The 17,274-nt window shown below is 33.3% G+C and overlaps 1 protein-coding gene across 9 annotated transcripts in view; it reads left to right on the top strand.

The window, feature by feature from the left end:
* CCDC18 (coiled-coil domain containing 18) overlaps nt 1-17,274 on the top strand; it is a 142,879-nt gene that overhangs the window by 35,222 nt on the left and 90,383 nt on the right. For all 9 annotated transcript variants that reach the window (XM_082382825.1, XM_082382828.1, XM_082382823.1 and 6 more), the window contains 3 exons: nt 482-702; nt 1,842-1,952; nt 2,430-2,561. In XM_082382825.1, the coding sequence (XP_082238951.1) occupies nt 482-702; nt 1,842-1,952; nt 2,430-2,561 (464 nt within the window). The remainder of the gene's footprint in view (nt 1-481; nt 703-1,841; nt 1,953-2,429; nt 2,562-17,274) is intronic.

Genomic DNA, 17,274 nt, shown 5'->3' with positions numbered 1-17,274 from the left:
ATTACTGAGTTCTTATCAGCTCGTTTGGAATAAGAAGGATTCTCTGTTTTTGGCTTTTGAACCTACATCTGTGTACAATAGCAAATATTGTTAACGATCTCAAGTTATCCAAATAAATTTATGATAAACTTTGGTTTAAGGAGACAGGATAATGTTTGTGTGTTTTGGGGTTTTTTTTTCAAACAATGATTTATATCCAAACAATGGGATTTTTAAAGATGGAGACGGGCTCTTTGTGGAAAAAAGAAAAGTGAGTGAGTCAGAAGACCTTATTCCTACTTTGTTATGTATTTAATAATAGGAAGTACCTTGCTTACCATGTTCCTTCATTATATTTTCCTTAATGTATGTTTTATTCTCCATCCACTTTAGTATTCTTTAGATCAGAAACTAAACTTATGATTAAATCTTTCAACATTGAAATGGGTTTTTATTCTTTAAGTTTTATACAGAACAATTTTCCTTTTATGTTTATTAACAGAAAGTATAAAAGTTCAAAATCAACATACTGTGAACAAGCAATATGAAAGAGAAAGGCAAAGACTTGCTTCTGGAATAGAAGAATTACGTGAAAAGTTGATGCAGATAGAAGCTGAGAATTCTGATTTGAAGGTTAACATGGCCCACAGAACTAGTCAGTTTCAGCTGATTCAAGAGGAGCTGCTAGAGAAAGCTTCAAACTCTAGCAAACTTGAAAGTGAAGTAAGCTTGAATTAGCTATTTATATGTACTGGATTTTGAGAGAAGAAAAAAGTGTTGTAGGGTTTTTGTAAAACTTGTATGTTAAAGTCCAGATTTATACACTAAAAAAAAATTAATGGTACCACATGAGTTATAACTTCTTTTAAAATTATATTTGGAAACTTCTGGGTTTTAACATATGTTAAAAGTAGGAAAATACTGTAGTGGCTAAATTTGGTGAAACAAATTGTACTGCATTCTATTATTTCTTCCAAGTATAAGTTAATATGGCTAATACATATTTACAAGTAAAAAATTTGGATTATGTAATTGGAAGAAAAAAGGGGTAGTAATAGAGGATTTCAAATTTTAGCAAACAGTAGAACCACCTGGAAAGCCTGTTAAACATGCACGTTTTGGGTCCTATTCCAGTGATTCTGATTTAGTACGTATGGAGTAATGCAAAGGAATCTGCATTTTTAAACAATTACATGTGAATCTGATGCAGATATCTTATGGATTACATTCTGAAAAGGGGATGAAATATGTTTTATGAATATCTGATCTTCATTTCCACTGAGGACAGAACAGGATGCCTTATTAGGTAATTGCGGACCAGGTCCACGTGTGTATATGCTATACTCACCCTTCAAACCAGAGGCTGCAGCTCTCTGAGGGTACTTTTTAAATGTCTGATTTTTCATCTTAAAGTCTGTAGCCACGACTAGGGAAAAGACCTGTGGTATAGGAACTTAAATAAGTAATGGAAAGGAGATTTAGTCAGTCTATAACTATAGCCATCAGCTTACTTAGAAAATTTCCAAGTACTGAGATGAATAACTTTTTAAAAATTAAAATATTAGCACAGTCTTGTTGAAAATACAAAAAGGGACAAAGAAGAAAATAAAACATTGATAGTTCTACCACAAGAAATTACTACTGTTAACATTTTATTGTACTAATTTCAGTCTTTAATAGCTACTTTTACGAAATGGGTTTGGGGCAATCCTATTTGAACATAGGGGTCTGAAATAAATACTTATGTATTACACAGATGGAATAAGCTATGTCATATTTCTAGTCTTCCTTTCACTGTTTTTCTTCTGAATTGTCACTTATTTTTAAAAAATAATTTTTTATTTATTTCAATGTGTTTTCAGATGACAAAGAAATGTTCTCAACTTTTAACTCTAGAGAAACAGCTAGAAGAAAAAATAGTTGCTTATTCCTCTATTGCTGCAAAGAATGCGGAACTAGAACAGGAACTTATGGTAAAAATTACCTTTTTTTTGCTACAGATTTACTGTGGCTTTAAGGAACTTAATTTGTAACAGCATGTTTGTTTTAGTATCATTATTCTAAAATGTACCATATAGGAAAATATAAATTCTACCAAACTCTTCAGATTATTCAATTTTTATTTGTATATTTTAAAGTTATATATTTTTAAGTTAATATGGCAAGTTGTTATCTAAAGTTCCTCATTTTTATTTTAGTAGAATTGAAGGAAATGGTAGTAGTTCTTTGATATGCTTTGTAACATTTTTAAACAATCTTATCATTTTGATACAATTTAAAAAATAACCACTTTCTCTTTTTTATAAATATTTAAATATTTTTGAAGTTGACATATTAACTGCTATGATTCTTTGAAGACTAGAGTATGATAAATTTTATGCTTTACTAATGTACTTTTATGTAAAACTCGTTCTTAATTATGTTCTTTTAAAGTGTTTTTATATTTCTAGGAAAAGAATGAAAAGATTAGAAGTCTAGAAACTAATATCAATACAGAGCATGAGAAAATTTGTTTAGCTTTTGAAAAGGCAAAGAAAATTCATCTTGACCAGCATAAAGAAATGGAAAAGCAGATTGAAAGAGTAAGATATTAATTATGTTTTTATAAGTAAATGTAATATATATTTAGAATATGAATGCTGAAAAGAACCTTAAACATTACTAGCCCAGCTTTCTTTATTTTAATAGATGAGGAAACAAAGACATAGAAAAGTTAGTGGCAAATACTATAATTAGAATCCCATTACTTCTGGATCATTTTACAATGCTCTCTCCTTTAGTACTCTTGCCATTTCAGTTTTGATCATTATTTTTTGACATTATCAAACTAAGAGTGATTCTGTAGACTCTTTTCCACTAGAGATATCATTTGCTTGAAGATTGGTTAAGAGGAGACGCTCTCTTGATCTTGGGTTAAAAGTGAAGAGTAAAAAAAAAAAAAAAGTGAAGGAGAAACTGTGAGACCAGAAGCACAAGACCAAATAAAAAATAGATAGTTTGGATGGGTTTAATAGCAGAATGTAGCTAACACACAAATATAAGCTTCAAATGTAGAGCAATAGAAATTATTCAGTCTGAGTAATAGAGAGAAAAAAAGATTTGGAAAAAAAGTGAACAGAGCCTCAGAGACCTGTTGAACAATATCAGAAGGTCTAGTGTTTATGTCATCAGAGTACCAGAGAAGAGGAGAATGAGACTGGTACAAAAAATATTTGAAGGAATAATGACTGAAAACTTTGCAAATTTATGAAGGAAATAAATTTACAAATTCAACAAGCTTAAAGAGGATAAAATCTTGAAAGCAGCCAGAGATAAATAACACATTGTATATAGAGGAACAAAGATTAAAATTCACTGCAGGTTTCTCATCAGAAAATCAAAAACTGTGAAGGTTAGAAGACCAAAGAACTGTTTTTTTTTTAAGTGCTGAAAGAGAAAAATTGTCAACCTAGAATTTTATGTCCAGCAATAATATTCTTTAGGATATATAAAGACATTCTTAGATTAAGGGCAATTTAGAGAACTTGTCATGAGCAGACTTGTTCTAAAATAAATGATAAAGAAAGTTCTTCAGGCAAAAGAGAAATAAGAGGGAAAATTTAAGCCTCAGGTATGAAGAGCAACAAAAACAGTAAATATTTGGTTACATACCATGGACTATATTTATTCTTTTAAGATCTTTGTAATATCTATGACTGTTGAAAGAAAGAATAGCATTGTCTAGTGAGGTTTTCATTGTATGTTCATGTAATACCTTGGATGATTACAGTATAAAATAAGAATAGTATAATCTTGTAAAGTTTGTACATTTCACTTCAGGTGAAAAAATCTAATTCTGAGTAAACTATGAAAATTTAAAAACAGTTGGTCCCCTTTATCCACAGATTATATGTTCCAAGATCCCAACTGGATTCCTGAAACTGTGGATAGTACCAAACCCAATAAATACTATGTTTTTTTCTATACATACATACATACCTATGATGAAGTTTAATTTATAAATTAGGCACAGTAAGAGAATATCCAAATGGCCAGCATCACTACTCTTGTACTCTGGGGCCACTGTTTAGTAAATTAAGGGTTACTTGTACACAAGCACTGCTGTACCATGACAGTCAATCTGATAACTGAGATGGCTGCTAAGTGACTAATGGCAGGTAGCGTATACAGTGTGGATATGCTGGGCAAAGGGATGATTCACATCCTGGGCAGGAAAGAGTTTTCCTCAAGGTTTAATCATGCTACTCAGAATGGCATGATATTTAAAACTTATGAATTGTTCATTTGTGGAATTTAATATTTTCATATTACAGTTGAGTGTGGGTAACTGAAACTGTGGAAAGAGAAACTACGGATAAGGGGGGACTACTGTATGTATATTATAATCCCTAGAACAACCACTAAAAAGACTATACAGATACAATAAAATGCTAACAAATAAAATATAGAATTCTGAAAATATTCATATATTTAAAAGAAGGCTGGAAAGGGGAAACAGAAATGAAAAATAGAGGAGACAAAGAGAAAACTAATAATAAAGGGGTATGTGCTTAAATTCAGGCATCTCAGATATTAATTTAGATGTAACTGTTGTAAACACACCAAATAAAAATTGAAATTGTGAGGTTGAATTTAAAAAAACAAGACACAGATATACTCTCTTTAAGAAGTCCATGTTGGGGCTTCCCTAGTGGTGCAGTGGTTGAGAGCCTGCCTGCTAATGCAGGGGACACGGGTTCAAGCCCTGGTCTGGGAAGATCCCACATGCCGCGGAGCAACTAATTTTTAATTAATTAAAAAAAAAAATTCTATAAAGAAGTCCATGTTAAATATAAAGATGTAGATAGGTTAAGTATAAAAGCATGGAAAAAGATGTACCAGGCAAACAATAATCAAAAGAAAGCTGGAGTGGCAATATAAATATCAAACAAAGTAGACTTTAGAACAAAGAAAATTACTGGGGATAAAATAGAAAATTATGTAGTGATAAAAGGCTCAATTCACCAAGAAGACATAACAGTCCTAAATGTGATATGTACCTAACAAAGTAATTTCAAAATACGTGAAGCAAAAGTGAAGAGGTCTGATAGGAGAAAGAAATTAATACAAAATTATAGTTAGAGATGTCAACACTACTCTTTTCTGTAATTGATAGAATAAGTAGATTAAAAAATCAGCAAGGATATAGAAGTCACCTGAACAACACTGTCAACGAGCTTTTTTTTTTTTCTCTTTTTAAAAAATTTTTGGCCGTGCTACGCGGCATGTGGGATCTTAGTTCCCCAACCAGGGATGGAACCCATGCCCCCTGCAGTGGAAGTGCAGAGTCTTAACCACTGGACCAACAACAGAATATACATTCTTCTTCAGTACACCTGAAATATTCACCAAGATATACCATACCCTAGGTCATAAAATCAGCCTTATCAAATTTCAAGGAATTAAAACCGTGTATACAGTTGTTCCTTGGTATCCATGGATGATTGGTTCCAGGACCCACTGTAGAAGATCTGCAGATGCTCAAGTCCGATAGTGGGGCCTCCATATCTGCAGTTCCACATCAGTGGATTTAACCAACCACGTATCGTTTAGTACTGTATGTATTTATTGAAAAAAATCTGCATATAAATGCACCTGCACTGTTCAAACCCATGTTGTTCAAGGGTCAACTGTAGTATGTTTTCTGACCATAATGGAATTAAACTAGAAACCATTAACGGAAAGATATCTGGAAATTCCCCAAATATTTGGAAGCTAAACAACACACTTTTTTTTTAATATCTTTATTGGAGTATAATTGCTTTACAATGTTGTGGAAACAACACATTTTAAATAATCCATGGATCAATGAATAAGTCTCAAGGGAAATTTAAAATATTTTAAACAATGAAAATGAAAACACGATATATCTGAATTTGTGGAATGCAGCTAGAGCAGTTCATAGAGCTTTATAGCATTAAATGCATACATTAGAAGAAAATAAAGAAAAATCAGTAATCTAAACTTCCACATTAAGAAACTAGGAAAAGAAGAGCAAAATTAACCCATAAGAAACAGAAAGATGGAGATAATAAAAAGCGTAATTGAAAGAAATTGGAATTTGAAAAGAGAATATTAGTAGAGAAAATCAGTCAAATCTAAAGCTGGTTCTTTGAAAAGATCAGTAAAATTTATAAACCTCTAGCCAGTCTGATGAAGTAAAAAAAAAGAGAGAGAGAAAACACAAATAACCTGTATCAAGAGTGAGTAAGGGTGTATCATTAGAGACCACAGATATTAAAGTTTAATAAAGGAAAGGAGAGGTTTATCCTGAGAATGGAAGGCTGGTTCAACATTCAGGAAAAAAAATCATTGTAATCTACCATATTAGCATACCAAAACCCAGAAAAACCTACATGATCATATCAATAGATGCAGAAAAAGCTTTTGGTAAAATTCAACATTCTCTCATGATAAAAACTCTTAGCCAACTAGAAATAGAAGGGAACTTCATGAACCTTATGAAGGGCATCTTTCAAAAAAATCCTATGGATAATATATCTTAATGGTGAAACACTTAATTCTTTCCTGTAAGATTGGGAGCAGAGCAAGAATATTTGCTGTCATCACTCCTATTTAACATCATACTAAAAAGCCCATTTCAATCAGGAGGAAACAAATAAAGCTATCCCTGTTTTCAGACATGATTGTCTATGTAGGAAATCCCAAAGAATCTACAAAAATACCTTAAAACTAATGAGTGAGCAAGGTCACAGGATGCAAGGTTAACATCCAGATCAGTTGTATTTCTATATATAGTTGACTCTTGAACAACACTGGTTTGAACTGTGTGGGTCCACTTATCCTCGCATTTTTTTCAGTTTGTGTAATACTACACAGTCTGCAGTTGGTTGAATTGGTGGATACAGAACTGCAGATATGGAGGGCAGACTGCAAAGTTATTCACAGGTTTTTGACTTCAAGGAGGGGTTGGTGCCACTAACCCTCACGTTGTTCAAGGGTCAACTGTAGTAGCAATGAACAATTAGAAGCTAAAATTTTAAAAATACTGCTATTTACAAAGCTCCAAAGAGATAAGGCATAGATGTAAATAAAACAAAATATGTGGAATATCTGTATGCCGAAAACAACAAAATGTTAAAGAAAGACCTAAATAAAGGGAAAGACCATTTCTGTGGATTGGAAGTCTCAATATATTTAGGATGTCAGTTCACCTTAAACAGATCTCTCGATTTAATGCATTTCCAATCAAAATCCCAGTAAAAATTTTTTTGTATACATAGATAGCTGATTTTGAATTTTGTAATGGAAAGGCAAAGAAACTAGAATAGCCAAAACAAGTTTGAAAAAGAACAAAGTTAATGGATTTATGCTACTGTATCTTAAGACTTACTATAAACCTATAGTAATCAAGACAGTGAGGTATTAACAAAATAATAGACACATAGATGAAAGGAACAAAATATAGGGTCTAGAAATAGACCTGGCAAATATGGTCAAATGATTTTTAGCAAAGGTACAAAACCAATTCAGAATGGAGAAAGAATAGTTTTTGAATGAGTAGTGTTGGAACAATTGGACATCCATATGCAAAAAGATGGAGCTGCAATATATACCTATATAAAAATTAATTCAAAGTGAATCATATATTTAAATATAAAATAAAAAGATATTAAAACTCAGAAGAAAACATAGGAGAAAATCTTCATGACCTTAGGTTAGACAAGAGTTCTTAAATATAAAACCAAAACAATATAAGGGAAAAATTGATAAATTGGAATTCATCAAAATTAAAAATGTATGCTCTGTGAAAGACATTATTAAGAGAATGAAAAGACAAGCTATAAACTGGGAGAAAATATTTCTAAATCACATATCCAGCAAAGAACTTTTACCCAGCATATATAAAGAATTCTCAAAATTCATCAATAAGAAAGTAACCCAATTTTTTTAATGGACAAAGACTTGAATAGATACTTCATCAGAAAAGATATACAGATGGCAAATAAGCATATGAAAATATGGTGAACTTGATTCATCATTAGGGAAATGCAAATTAAATGCACAGTGAAATACTACTGCATTCTTGTTAGAATACTGAGAGAGAGAGGTAGAAAGGAAGGGAGGAAGGAAGATCTGACAATAGCAAATGCTACCCAGGTTGTGAAACAACTGGTTTTCTCATATATTGCTGGGGATAATGCAAAGTAGTAAAACTACTAAAACAACGTAACATCTTCTTATACACTTAACATATGACCCAGCAGTCTTAGATATTTATTCTAGACAAATGAAAACTTATCTTTACACTAAAACCTACTACAAATGTTTATAGTAGGTTTATTCATAATTGCCAAAAACTGGAAACTACCCAGTGTCTTTCAATGAGTAAATGGGTAAACTATGGTACCTCAATACAATGGAATACTACTCAGTAATAACAAGGAATAATCTGTTGATTCAGGCAAAAACATGGGTAAATCTATAAGGCTTTATGCTAATGGAAAGAAGCCAATTGCAAAATGTTGTATACAATTCTATTTCTTTGACATTCTCAATAAAGTCAAAAGCTATAGGATGAAGATCATTTTATTGGTTGCCAGGTGTTGGGGAGGGTGGAGAGCTGATTATAAAGCAAGTGTCCCCAGCCCCCGGGCCACAGAATGGTACCTGTTAGGAACCGGGCCTCACAGCAGGAGGTGAGCGGCGGGTGAGCGAGCAAAGCTTCATCTGTATTTACAGCCACTCCCCATTGCTTGCATTACCACCTGAGCTCCACCTCCTGTCAGCATTATGGTGAATTGTATAATTATTGCATTATATATTACAATGTAATAATAATAGAAATAAAGTGCACAATAAATTTAATGCACTTGAATCATCCCGAAACCATCCCCCCCACCCCCATCCATGGAAAAAGTGTCTTCCACGAAACCGGCCTCTGGTGCCAAAAAGGTTGGGGACTGCTGCTGTAATAGATTAACATGAGGGATCTTGAGAGTGAAGGAATCATTCTGTATCCTGATTGTGATGGGAGTTTTATGAATCTATGCATGTATTAAAAAACCTCAGAATCATACACCCAAAAAATGAATGTAAATGAAGTTTTAAAAAGTCTCTCACCCTAGAATCATTGTTACAATCTTAGTTTATGTCTTTCAGACCAGTTTCTCTGCATCTTTGCACACTTACATGTTTATAGTACACATATACACAGACACATATAAACAATTTTTAATAGCTTCGTTTTACAGAATGGTTGCTATTTGACTTTTCTGTTTTTTAGGATTATAATTAATTTTCAGTAAACTTTATTGTAAGCTATTTTTTTCTTATTTTAGAATATTTTTTTATAATAGAGTCTCAAAAATGAAACTACTGACTCAGAAGATAAAAAATATTTTTCAGATGAGTTTATCCCTGATAAATTCTTCAAAGTTTAATTTGAAAATGGCAGAAATTCTAGGAAGATATTATATTTGATATCTCAAATACTGAACTGCTGCAGAGAATTGGCATGATAGGTCTGTCCAAGGGCCTCCCTGATAATTGATGGGTCAGTTTCTATGAAAATCTATGGTTATAACATCATTTAGTCTTGTTTATTCATGAAATTAAATATATACTTTGTATGATATCTGTCTTATATTCATGTTTTAAGAAAAAATTCTAAAGTTATTTAATATTTTTCAAACTTTTTATTGTGGTTAGTATTATCAGTATTAGTGTTATTGATGTTATAATTTATGTTATCTTAACCATTTTTAAGTGTACAGTGGTATTAAATACATTAACATTGTTGTGCAACCATCACCACCATTTATCCTCATAATTCTTCTCATCTTGTAGAACTGAATCTCTATACTCATTAGAGTACACAATAACTCCCTATTCTCCTCTCCCCCCAACTCTTGGCAATCACTATTCTACTTTCTGTCTCTATGATTTTGCCTTCTCTAAGTACCTCATGTAAGTGAAATCATATAGTGTTTGTCTTTTTATGACTGGTTTGTTTCACTTAGCATAATGTTCTCAAGGTTCATCCATGTTGCAGCATATTGCAGAATTTCCTTCCTTTGTAAGGCTGAATAATATTCCATTGTATGTATATAGCACATTTTGCTTATCCATTCATCTGTTGATGGCCACTTGGTTTGTATCCACATTTTAGCTGTTGTGAATGATGCTGCTGTGATCATGCGGGTGTACAAATATCTCTTTGTGACCCTGCTTTAAATTATTTTGAGTATACACACACAAGTGGAATTGCTGATAATATGGTAATTCTGTTTTTAATTTTTTGAGGACCCACCATACTGATTGCTACAGCAGCTATACCGTTTTACATTCCCACCAACAGCGCTCAAGTGTTCCAATTTCTCCACATCCTTGTAAACACTTGTTTTCTGGTTTTTAACAGTAGCCATCCTAATGAGTGTGAGGTGGTATCTCATTGTAGTTTTGATTTGCATTTCCCTAATGATCAGTGATGCTGAGAATCTTTTCATGTGCTTGTTGTCTAGTCATATATCTTCTTTGGAGAAATGTCTATCATTTCCTTTACCCATTTTTTAATAGGGTTGTTTTTATGTAGTTATTGAGTTTTAGGACTTTTCCATATATTCTGGATATTGATCCCTTATCAAGGTATGTGATTTGCAAATATTCTCTCCCATTCTGTGGGTTTCCTTTTTCCTCTGTTGAGAGTGTCTTTGGATGCACAGAATATTAGAATTTTCATGAAGTCCAGTTTGTCTATTTTTTCTTTTGTTGCCTATACCTTTGGTGTCATATTTAAGAAATTATTACCAAATCCAATGTCGTGAAGCTTTGGTTCTATGTTGTGAAGCTTTTCTGTTTCCTTCTAAGAGTTTTATTTTTTTAGGTCTTACATTTAGGTCTTTGGTCCACTTTGAGTTAATTTTTATATATGGTGCTAGCTGTGGGTCCAACTTCATTCTTTTGCATGTGGATATCCAGTTTTCTCACCACCATTTGTTGAAAGGACTGTCCTTTCCCCCCAATGAATGATCTTGGCACCCTTGTCAGAATCATTTGACCATATATGTGAGAATTTATTTCTGGGCTCTTGACTCTATTCCATTGGTCTATATGTCTGTCTTATGCGAAATCACAGTTTTTATTACTGTAGCTTTGTAATAGATTTGAAATCAGGAAGTGAGGGTCCTCCAGTTTTGTTCATTTTCAAGATTGTTTTGGCTGTTCAGGGTCCCTTGAGATTTCATGTGAACTTTAGGATGGGTTTTTCTGTTTCAGCAAAAAATGTCATTGGGATTTTGCTAGGGATTGTATTGCATTGGGTAATATTGACATTTTAACAATATTACGTCTTCTAATCCATGAACGTGGACTATGTTTCTATTTATTTACGTTTTCTTCAATTCTTTCCATCAGTGTTTTGTAATTTTAATTGTACAAGTCTTTCACCTCCTTGGTTAATTCCTAAGTATTTTATTCTTTTTGATACTATTGTAAATGAAATTGTTTTTGTAATTTTCTTTTCAGATTGTTCATTGTTCACGTATAGGAATGCAACTGACTTTTGTGTGTTGAATTTCATCCTCTACTTTTCTGATTTCATTTATCAGTTCTAATAGTTTTATTGTGTGAAATCTTTAGGGTGTTCTAGGTATAAGATCATATCATCTACCAATAGATAATTTTACTTCTTCCTTTCCAACTTGGATGTCTTTTATTTCTTTTTCTTGCCTAATAGCTCTGGCTGGAACTTCCAGTATTATGTTGAATACAAGTGGTGAGAGGGACATCCTTTTTCGTTCCTGAGCATAGAGGAAAAGCTTTCAGTCTTTCACCATTGAGTATGTTAGCTGTAGGTTTTTCATATAAGGCTTTTATTATGTGAAGGTAGTTTCCTTCTGTTGCTAATTTGTTGAGAGTGTTTATCATGATAGGGTGTTGAATTATGTCAAATGTTTTTTCTGCATCAATTGAGATGCTCGTGTGTTTTTTTTTCTTTCATTCTGTTGATATTGCATATAACATTGATCAATTTTCATTGCATTCCAGGAATAAATTTCCCTTGGTCACTGTGTTTAATCCTTTTACTATGCTGCTGAATTTGGATTGTTAGCATTTTGTTGAGGATTTTTGCATCAGTGCTCATAACAGATATTTGTCTGTAGTTTTCTTTTCTTGTAATGTCTGGGTTTCGTTTCAGGTTAATGCTGGTCTTACAGTATTAGGGAGTATTCTCTCCTTAATTTTTTGGAAACATTTGAGGAGGATTGGTATTAGTTCTTTTTTATGTGTTTGGTAGAATTCATCAATAAAGCAAGCAGGTTCAGGGCTTTTCTTAGTTGGGAGATTTTTGATTTCCCATTCAATCTCCTTACTATTTATAGGTCTGTTCAGATTATCTGTTTCTTCATGATAGAGTCTTTGTAGGTTTTGTGTTTCTAGGAATTTGTCCATTTCATCTAGATTATCCAACTTGTTGGTATACAATTATTCATTGTACTTTCTTATGATCTTTTTTTATTTCTGTAGAATTGATAGTAATATTCCTACTTATATTTCTGCTTTTGGTAATATTCAGTCCTTCTTTTTTGACCACCTAGCTAAAGATTTGTCAATTTTGTTTATTTTTTTGAAGAACCAATTTTTCATTTCAGTGATATTCTTCATTGTTTTTCTGTTCTCTATTTTGTTGATCTTTACTGTAATCTTTATTTTTCCTTCCTTCTGCTAGCTTTGGGTTTATTCTGTTCTTTTTCTTGTTTCTTATCTTTTAAAGTTAGGTTATTGACTTGAGATCTTCCTTGTTTTTTAATGTAAGCATTTATAGCTATAAATTACCCCCTAAACATTGTTTTTGCTGAGTCCTGTGAGTTTTCGTAAGTTGTGTTTTTGTTTTCATTCATTTCTAAGTAGTTTCTAATTTCTATATTCTCTCTGGTTTTTCTACATATTATTGAGAATAGGCTATTGAAGTCTCCAAGTATTATTGTAGAACTGTCTATTTTTCACTTCAATGCTGTCTGTTTTTGCTTCATATATTTTGAAAGTCTGTCTTTGGTCTATAAGTGTTTGTAATTGTTATATCTTATTGCTATATTGTAATAACCTTATATTAATATATATTATCTGTCTTTGTCTCATAATCTTTTTAAATTTAAAGTATGATTTGTCTGATATTACTATAGGTATCCCTGCTCCTTTTTGGTTACTATTTGCGTGGACTATCTTTTCCCATCCTTTCATTTTTTATCTATTAGTATCTTTGGATCTAAAATGAGTCTCTTATTATAAATGAGTGTTGAATTTTGTCAAAAGCTTTTTCTGCATCTATTGAGATGATCATATGGTTTTTATTCTTCAATTTGTTAATATGGTGTATCACATTGATTGATTTGCATATATTGAAGAATCCTTGCATCCCTGGGATAAATCCCACTTGATCGTGGTGTATGATCCTTTTAATGTGTTGTTGGATTCTGTTTGCTAGTATTTTGTTGAGGATTTTTGCATCTATATACATCAGTGATATTGGTCTATAATTTTCTTTTTTTGTAGTATCTTTGTCAGGTTTTGGCATCAGGGTGATGGTGGCCTCATAGAATGTGTTTGGGAGTGTTCCTTCCTCTGCAATTTTTTGGAAGAGTTTAGAAGCATGGGTGTTAGCTCTTCTGTAAATGTTTGATAGAATTCACCTGTGTAGCCAACTGGTCCTGGACTTTTGTTTGTTGGAAGATTTTAAATCACAGTTTCAATTTCATTACTTGTGATTGGTTTGTTCATATTTTCTAATTCTTCCTGGTTCAGTCTTGGAAGGTTATACCTTTCTAAGAATTTGTCCATTTCTTCCAGGTTGTCCATTTTATTGGCATAGAGTTGCTTGTAGTAGTCTTTTAGGATGCTTTGTATTTCTGCGGTGTCTGTTGTAACTTCTCCTTTTCCATTTCTAATTTTATTGATTTGAGTCCTCTCCCTCTTTTTCTTGATGAGTCTGGCTAATGGTTTATCAATTTTGTTTATCTTCTCAAAGAACCAGCTTTTAGTTTTATTGATCTTTGCTATTGTTTTCTTTGTTTCTATTCCATTTATTTCTGCTCTGATCTTTTTGATTTCTTTCCTTCTGCTAACTTTGGATTTTGTTCTTCTTTCTCTAATTCCTTTAGGTGTAAGGTTAGATTGTTTATTTGAGATTTTTCTTGTTTCTTGAGGTAGGCTTGTATAACTATAGACTTCCCTCTTAGAACTGCTTTTGCTGCATCCCATAGGTTTTGGATCATCGTGTTTTTTCTTTTTTTAAATTTATTTATTTAAATATAAATTATTTAGTTAGTTTTGGCTGCATTGTTCGCTGCTGCATGCGGGCTTTCTCTAGTTGTGGCGAGCGGGGGCTACTCTTCGTTGCGGTGCATGGGCTTCTCATTTTGGTGGCTTCTCTTGTTGCGGAGCATGGGCTCTAGGTGCACGGGCTTCAGTAGTTGTGGCTCGCGGGCTCTAGAGCATAGGCTCAGTAGTTGTGGCGCACGGGCTTAGTTGCTCCACGGCACGTGGGATCTTCCCGGACCAGGGCTCGAACCCGTGTCCCCTGCATTGGCAGGCGGATTCTTAACCACTGTGCCACCAGGGAAGTCCCGGATCGTCGTGTTTTCATTGTCATTTGTCTCTAGGTATTTTTTGATTTCCTCTTTGATTTCTTCAGTGATCTCTTGGTTATTTAGTAACGTATTGTTTAACCTCCATGTGTTTGTGTTTTTTACGTTTTTTCCCTTGTAATTCATTTCTAATCTCATAGCGTTGTGGTCAGAAAAGATGCTTCATATGATTTCAATTTTCTTAAATTTACTGAGGCTTGATTTGTGACCCAAGATGTGATCTACCCTGGAGAATGTTCTGTGCGCACTTGAGAAGAAAGTGTAATCTGCTGTTTTTGGATGGAATGTCCTATAAATATCAATTAAATCTATCTGGTCTATTGTGTCATTTAAAGCTTCTGTTTCCTTACTTATTTCCATTTTGGATGATTTGTCCATTGGTGTAAGTGAGGTGTTAAAGTCCCCCACTATTATTGTGTTACTGTCAATTTCCTCTTTTATAGCTGTTAGCAGTTGCCTTATGTATTGAGGTGCTCCTATGTTGAGTGCATCTATATTTATAATTGTTATATCTTCTTCTTGGATTGATCCCTGGATCATTATGTAGTGTCCTTCCTTGTCTCTTGTAACATTCTTTATTTTAAAGTCTATTTTATCTCCAGAAAGTGGGCATAGAGGGAACCTACCTCAACATAATAAAGGCCATATACGACAAACCCACAGCAAACATCATTCTCAATGGTGAAAAATTGAAAGCATTTCCTCTAAGATCAGGAATGAGACAAGGATGTCCACTCTCACCACTATTATTCAACGTAGTTTTGGAAGTCCTAGCCACGGCAGTCAGAGAAGAAAAAGAAATAAATGGAATACAAATTGGAAAAGAAGAAGTAAAACTGTCACTGTTTGCAGATGACATGATACTATACATAGAGAATCCTAAAGATGCCACCAGAAAGCTACTAGAGCTAATCAATGAATCTGGTAAAGTTGCAGGATACAAAATTAATGCACAGAAATCTCTTGCATTCCTATACACTAATGATGAAAAATCTGAAAGAGAAATTAAGGACACACTCCCATTTACCACTGCAACAAAAAGAATAAAATACCTAGGAATAAACCTACCTAGGGAGACAAAAGACCTGTATGCAGAAAACTGTAAGACACTAATGAAAGAAATTAAAGATGATACCAATAGATAGAGAGATATACCATGTTCTTGGATTGGAAGAATGAATATTGTGAAAATGACTATACTACCCAAAGCAATCTACAAATTCAATGCAATCCCTATCAAATTACCAATGGCAATTTTTACGGAACTAGAACAAAAAATCTTAAAATTTGTATGGAGACACAAAAGACCCTGAATAGCCAAAGAAGTCTTGAGGGAAAAGAACGGAGCGGGAGGAATCAGTCTCCCTGATTTCAGACTATACTACAAAGCTACAGTAATCAAGACAATATGGTACTGGCACAAAAACAGAAACATAGATCAATGGAACAAGATAGAAAGCCCAGAGATAAACCCACGCACCTATGGTCAACTGATCTGTGACAAAGGAGGCAAGGATACACAATGGAGAAAAGACAGTCTCTTCAATAAGTGGTGCTGGGAAAACTGGAGAGCTACATGTAAAAGAATGAAATTAGAACACTCCCTAACACCATACACAAAAATAAAGTCAAAATGGATTCAAGACCTAAATGTAAGACCAGACACTATAAAACTCTTAGAGGAAAACATAGGAAGAACACTCTTTGATGTAAATCACAGCAAGATCTTTTTTGATCCACCTCCTAGAGTAATGGAAATAAAAACAAAAATAAACAAATGGGACCCAAGGAAACTTAAAAGCTTTTGCACAGTAAAGGAAACCATAAACAAGACGAAAAGATAACCCTCAGAATGGGAGAAAATATTTGCAAATGAAAGAACAGACAAAGGATTAATCTCCAAAATATATAAACAGCTCATGCAGCTCAATATTAAAGAAACAAACAACCCGATCCAAAAATGGGCAGAAGACCTAAATAGACATTTCTCCAAAGAAGACATACAGATGGCCAAGAAGCACATGAAAAGCTGCTCAACATCACTAATTATTAGAGAAATGCAAATCAAAACTACAATGAGGTATCACCTCACACCAGTTAGAATGGGCATCAACAGAAAATCTACAAACAACAAATGCTGGAGAGGGTGTGGAGAAAAGGGAACCCTCTTGCACTGATGGTGGGAATGTAAATTGATACAGCCACTATGGAGAACAGTATGGAAGTTCCTTAAAAAACTGAAAATAGAATTACCATATGATACAGCAATCCCACTACTGGGCATATACCCAGAGAAAACCGTAATTCAAAAAGACACATGCATCCCAAAGTTCATTGCAGCACTATTTACAATAGCCAGGTCACAGAAGCAACCTAAATGCCCATTGAGAGACGAATGGATAAAGAAGTTGTGGTACATATATACAATGGAATATTACTCAGCCATAAAAAGGAACGAAATTGGGTCATTTGTTGAGACATGGATGGATCTAGAGACCGTCATACAGAGTGAAGTAAGTCAGAAAGAGAAAAACAAATATCGTATATTAATGCATGTATGTGGAACCTAGAAAAATGGTACAGATGAACCAGTTTGCAGGACAGAAGTTGAGACACAGATGTAGAGAACAAATGTATGGACACGAAGGGG

Source organism: Balaenoptera borealis (genome assembly GCF_965194805.1).
Source record: "Balaenoptera borealis genome assembly, chromosome: 1".
NCBI classification, from domain to species: Eukaryota; Metazoa; Chordata; class Mammalia; order Artiodactyla; family Balaenopteridae; genus Balaenoptera; species Balaenoptera borealis.
This window is presented reverse-complemented; position numbering and strand designations above follow the sequence as displayed.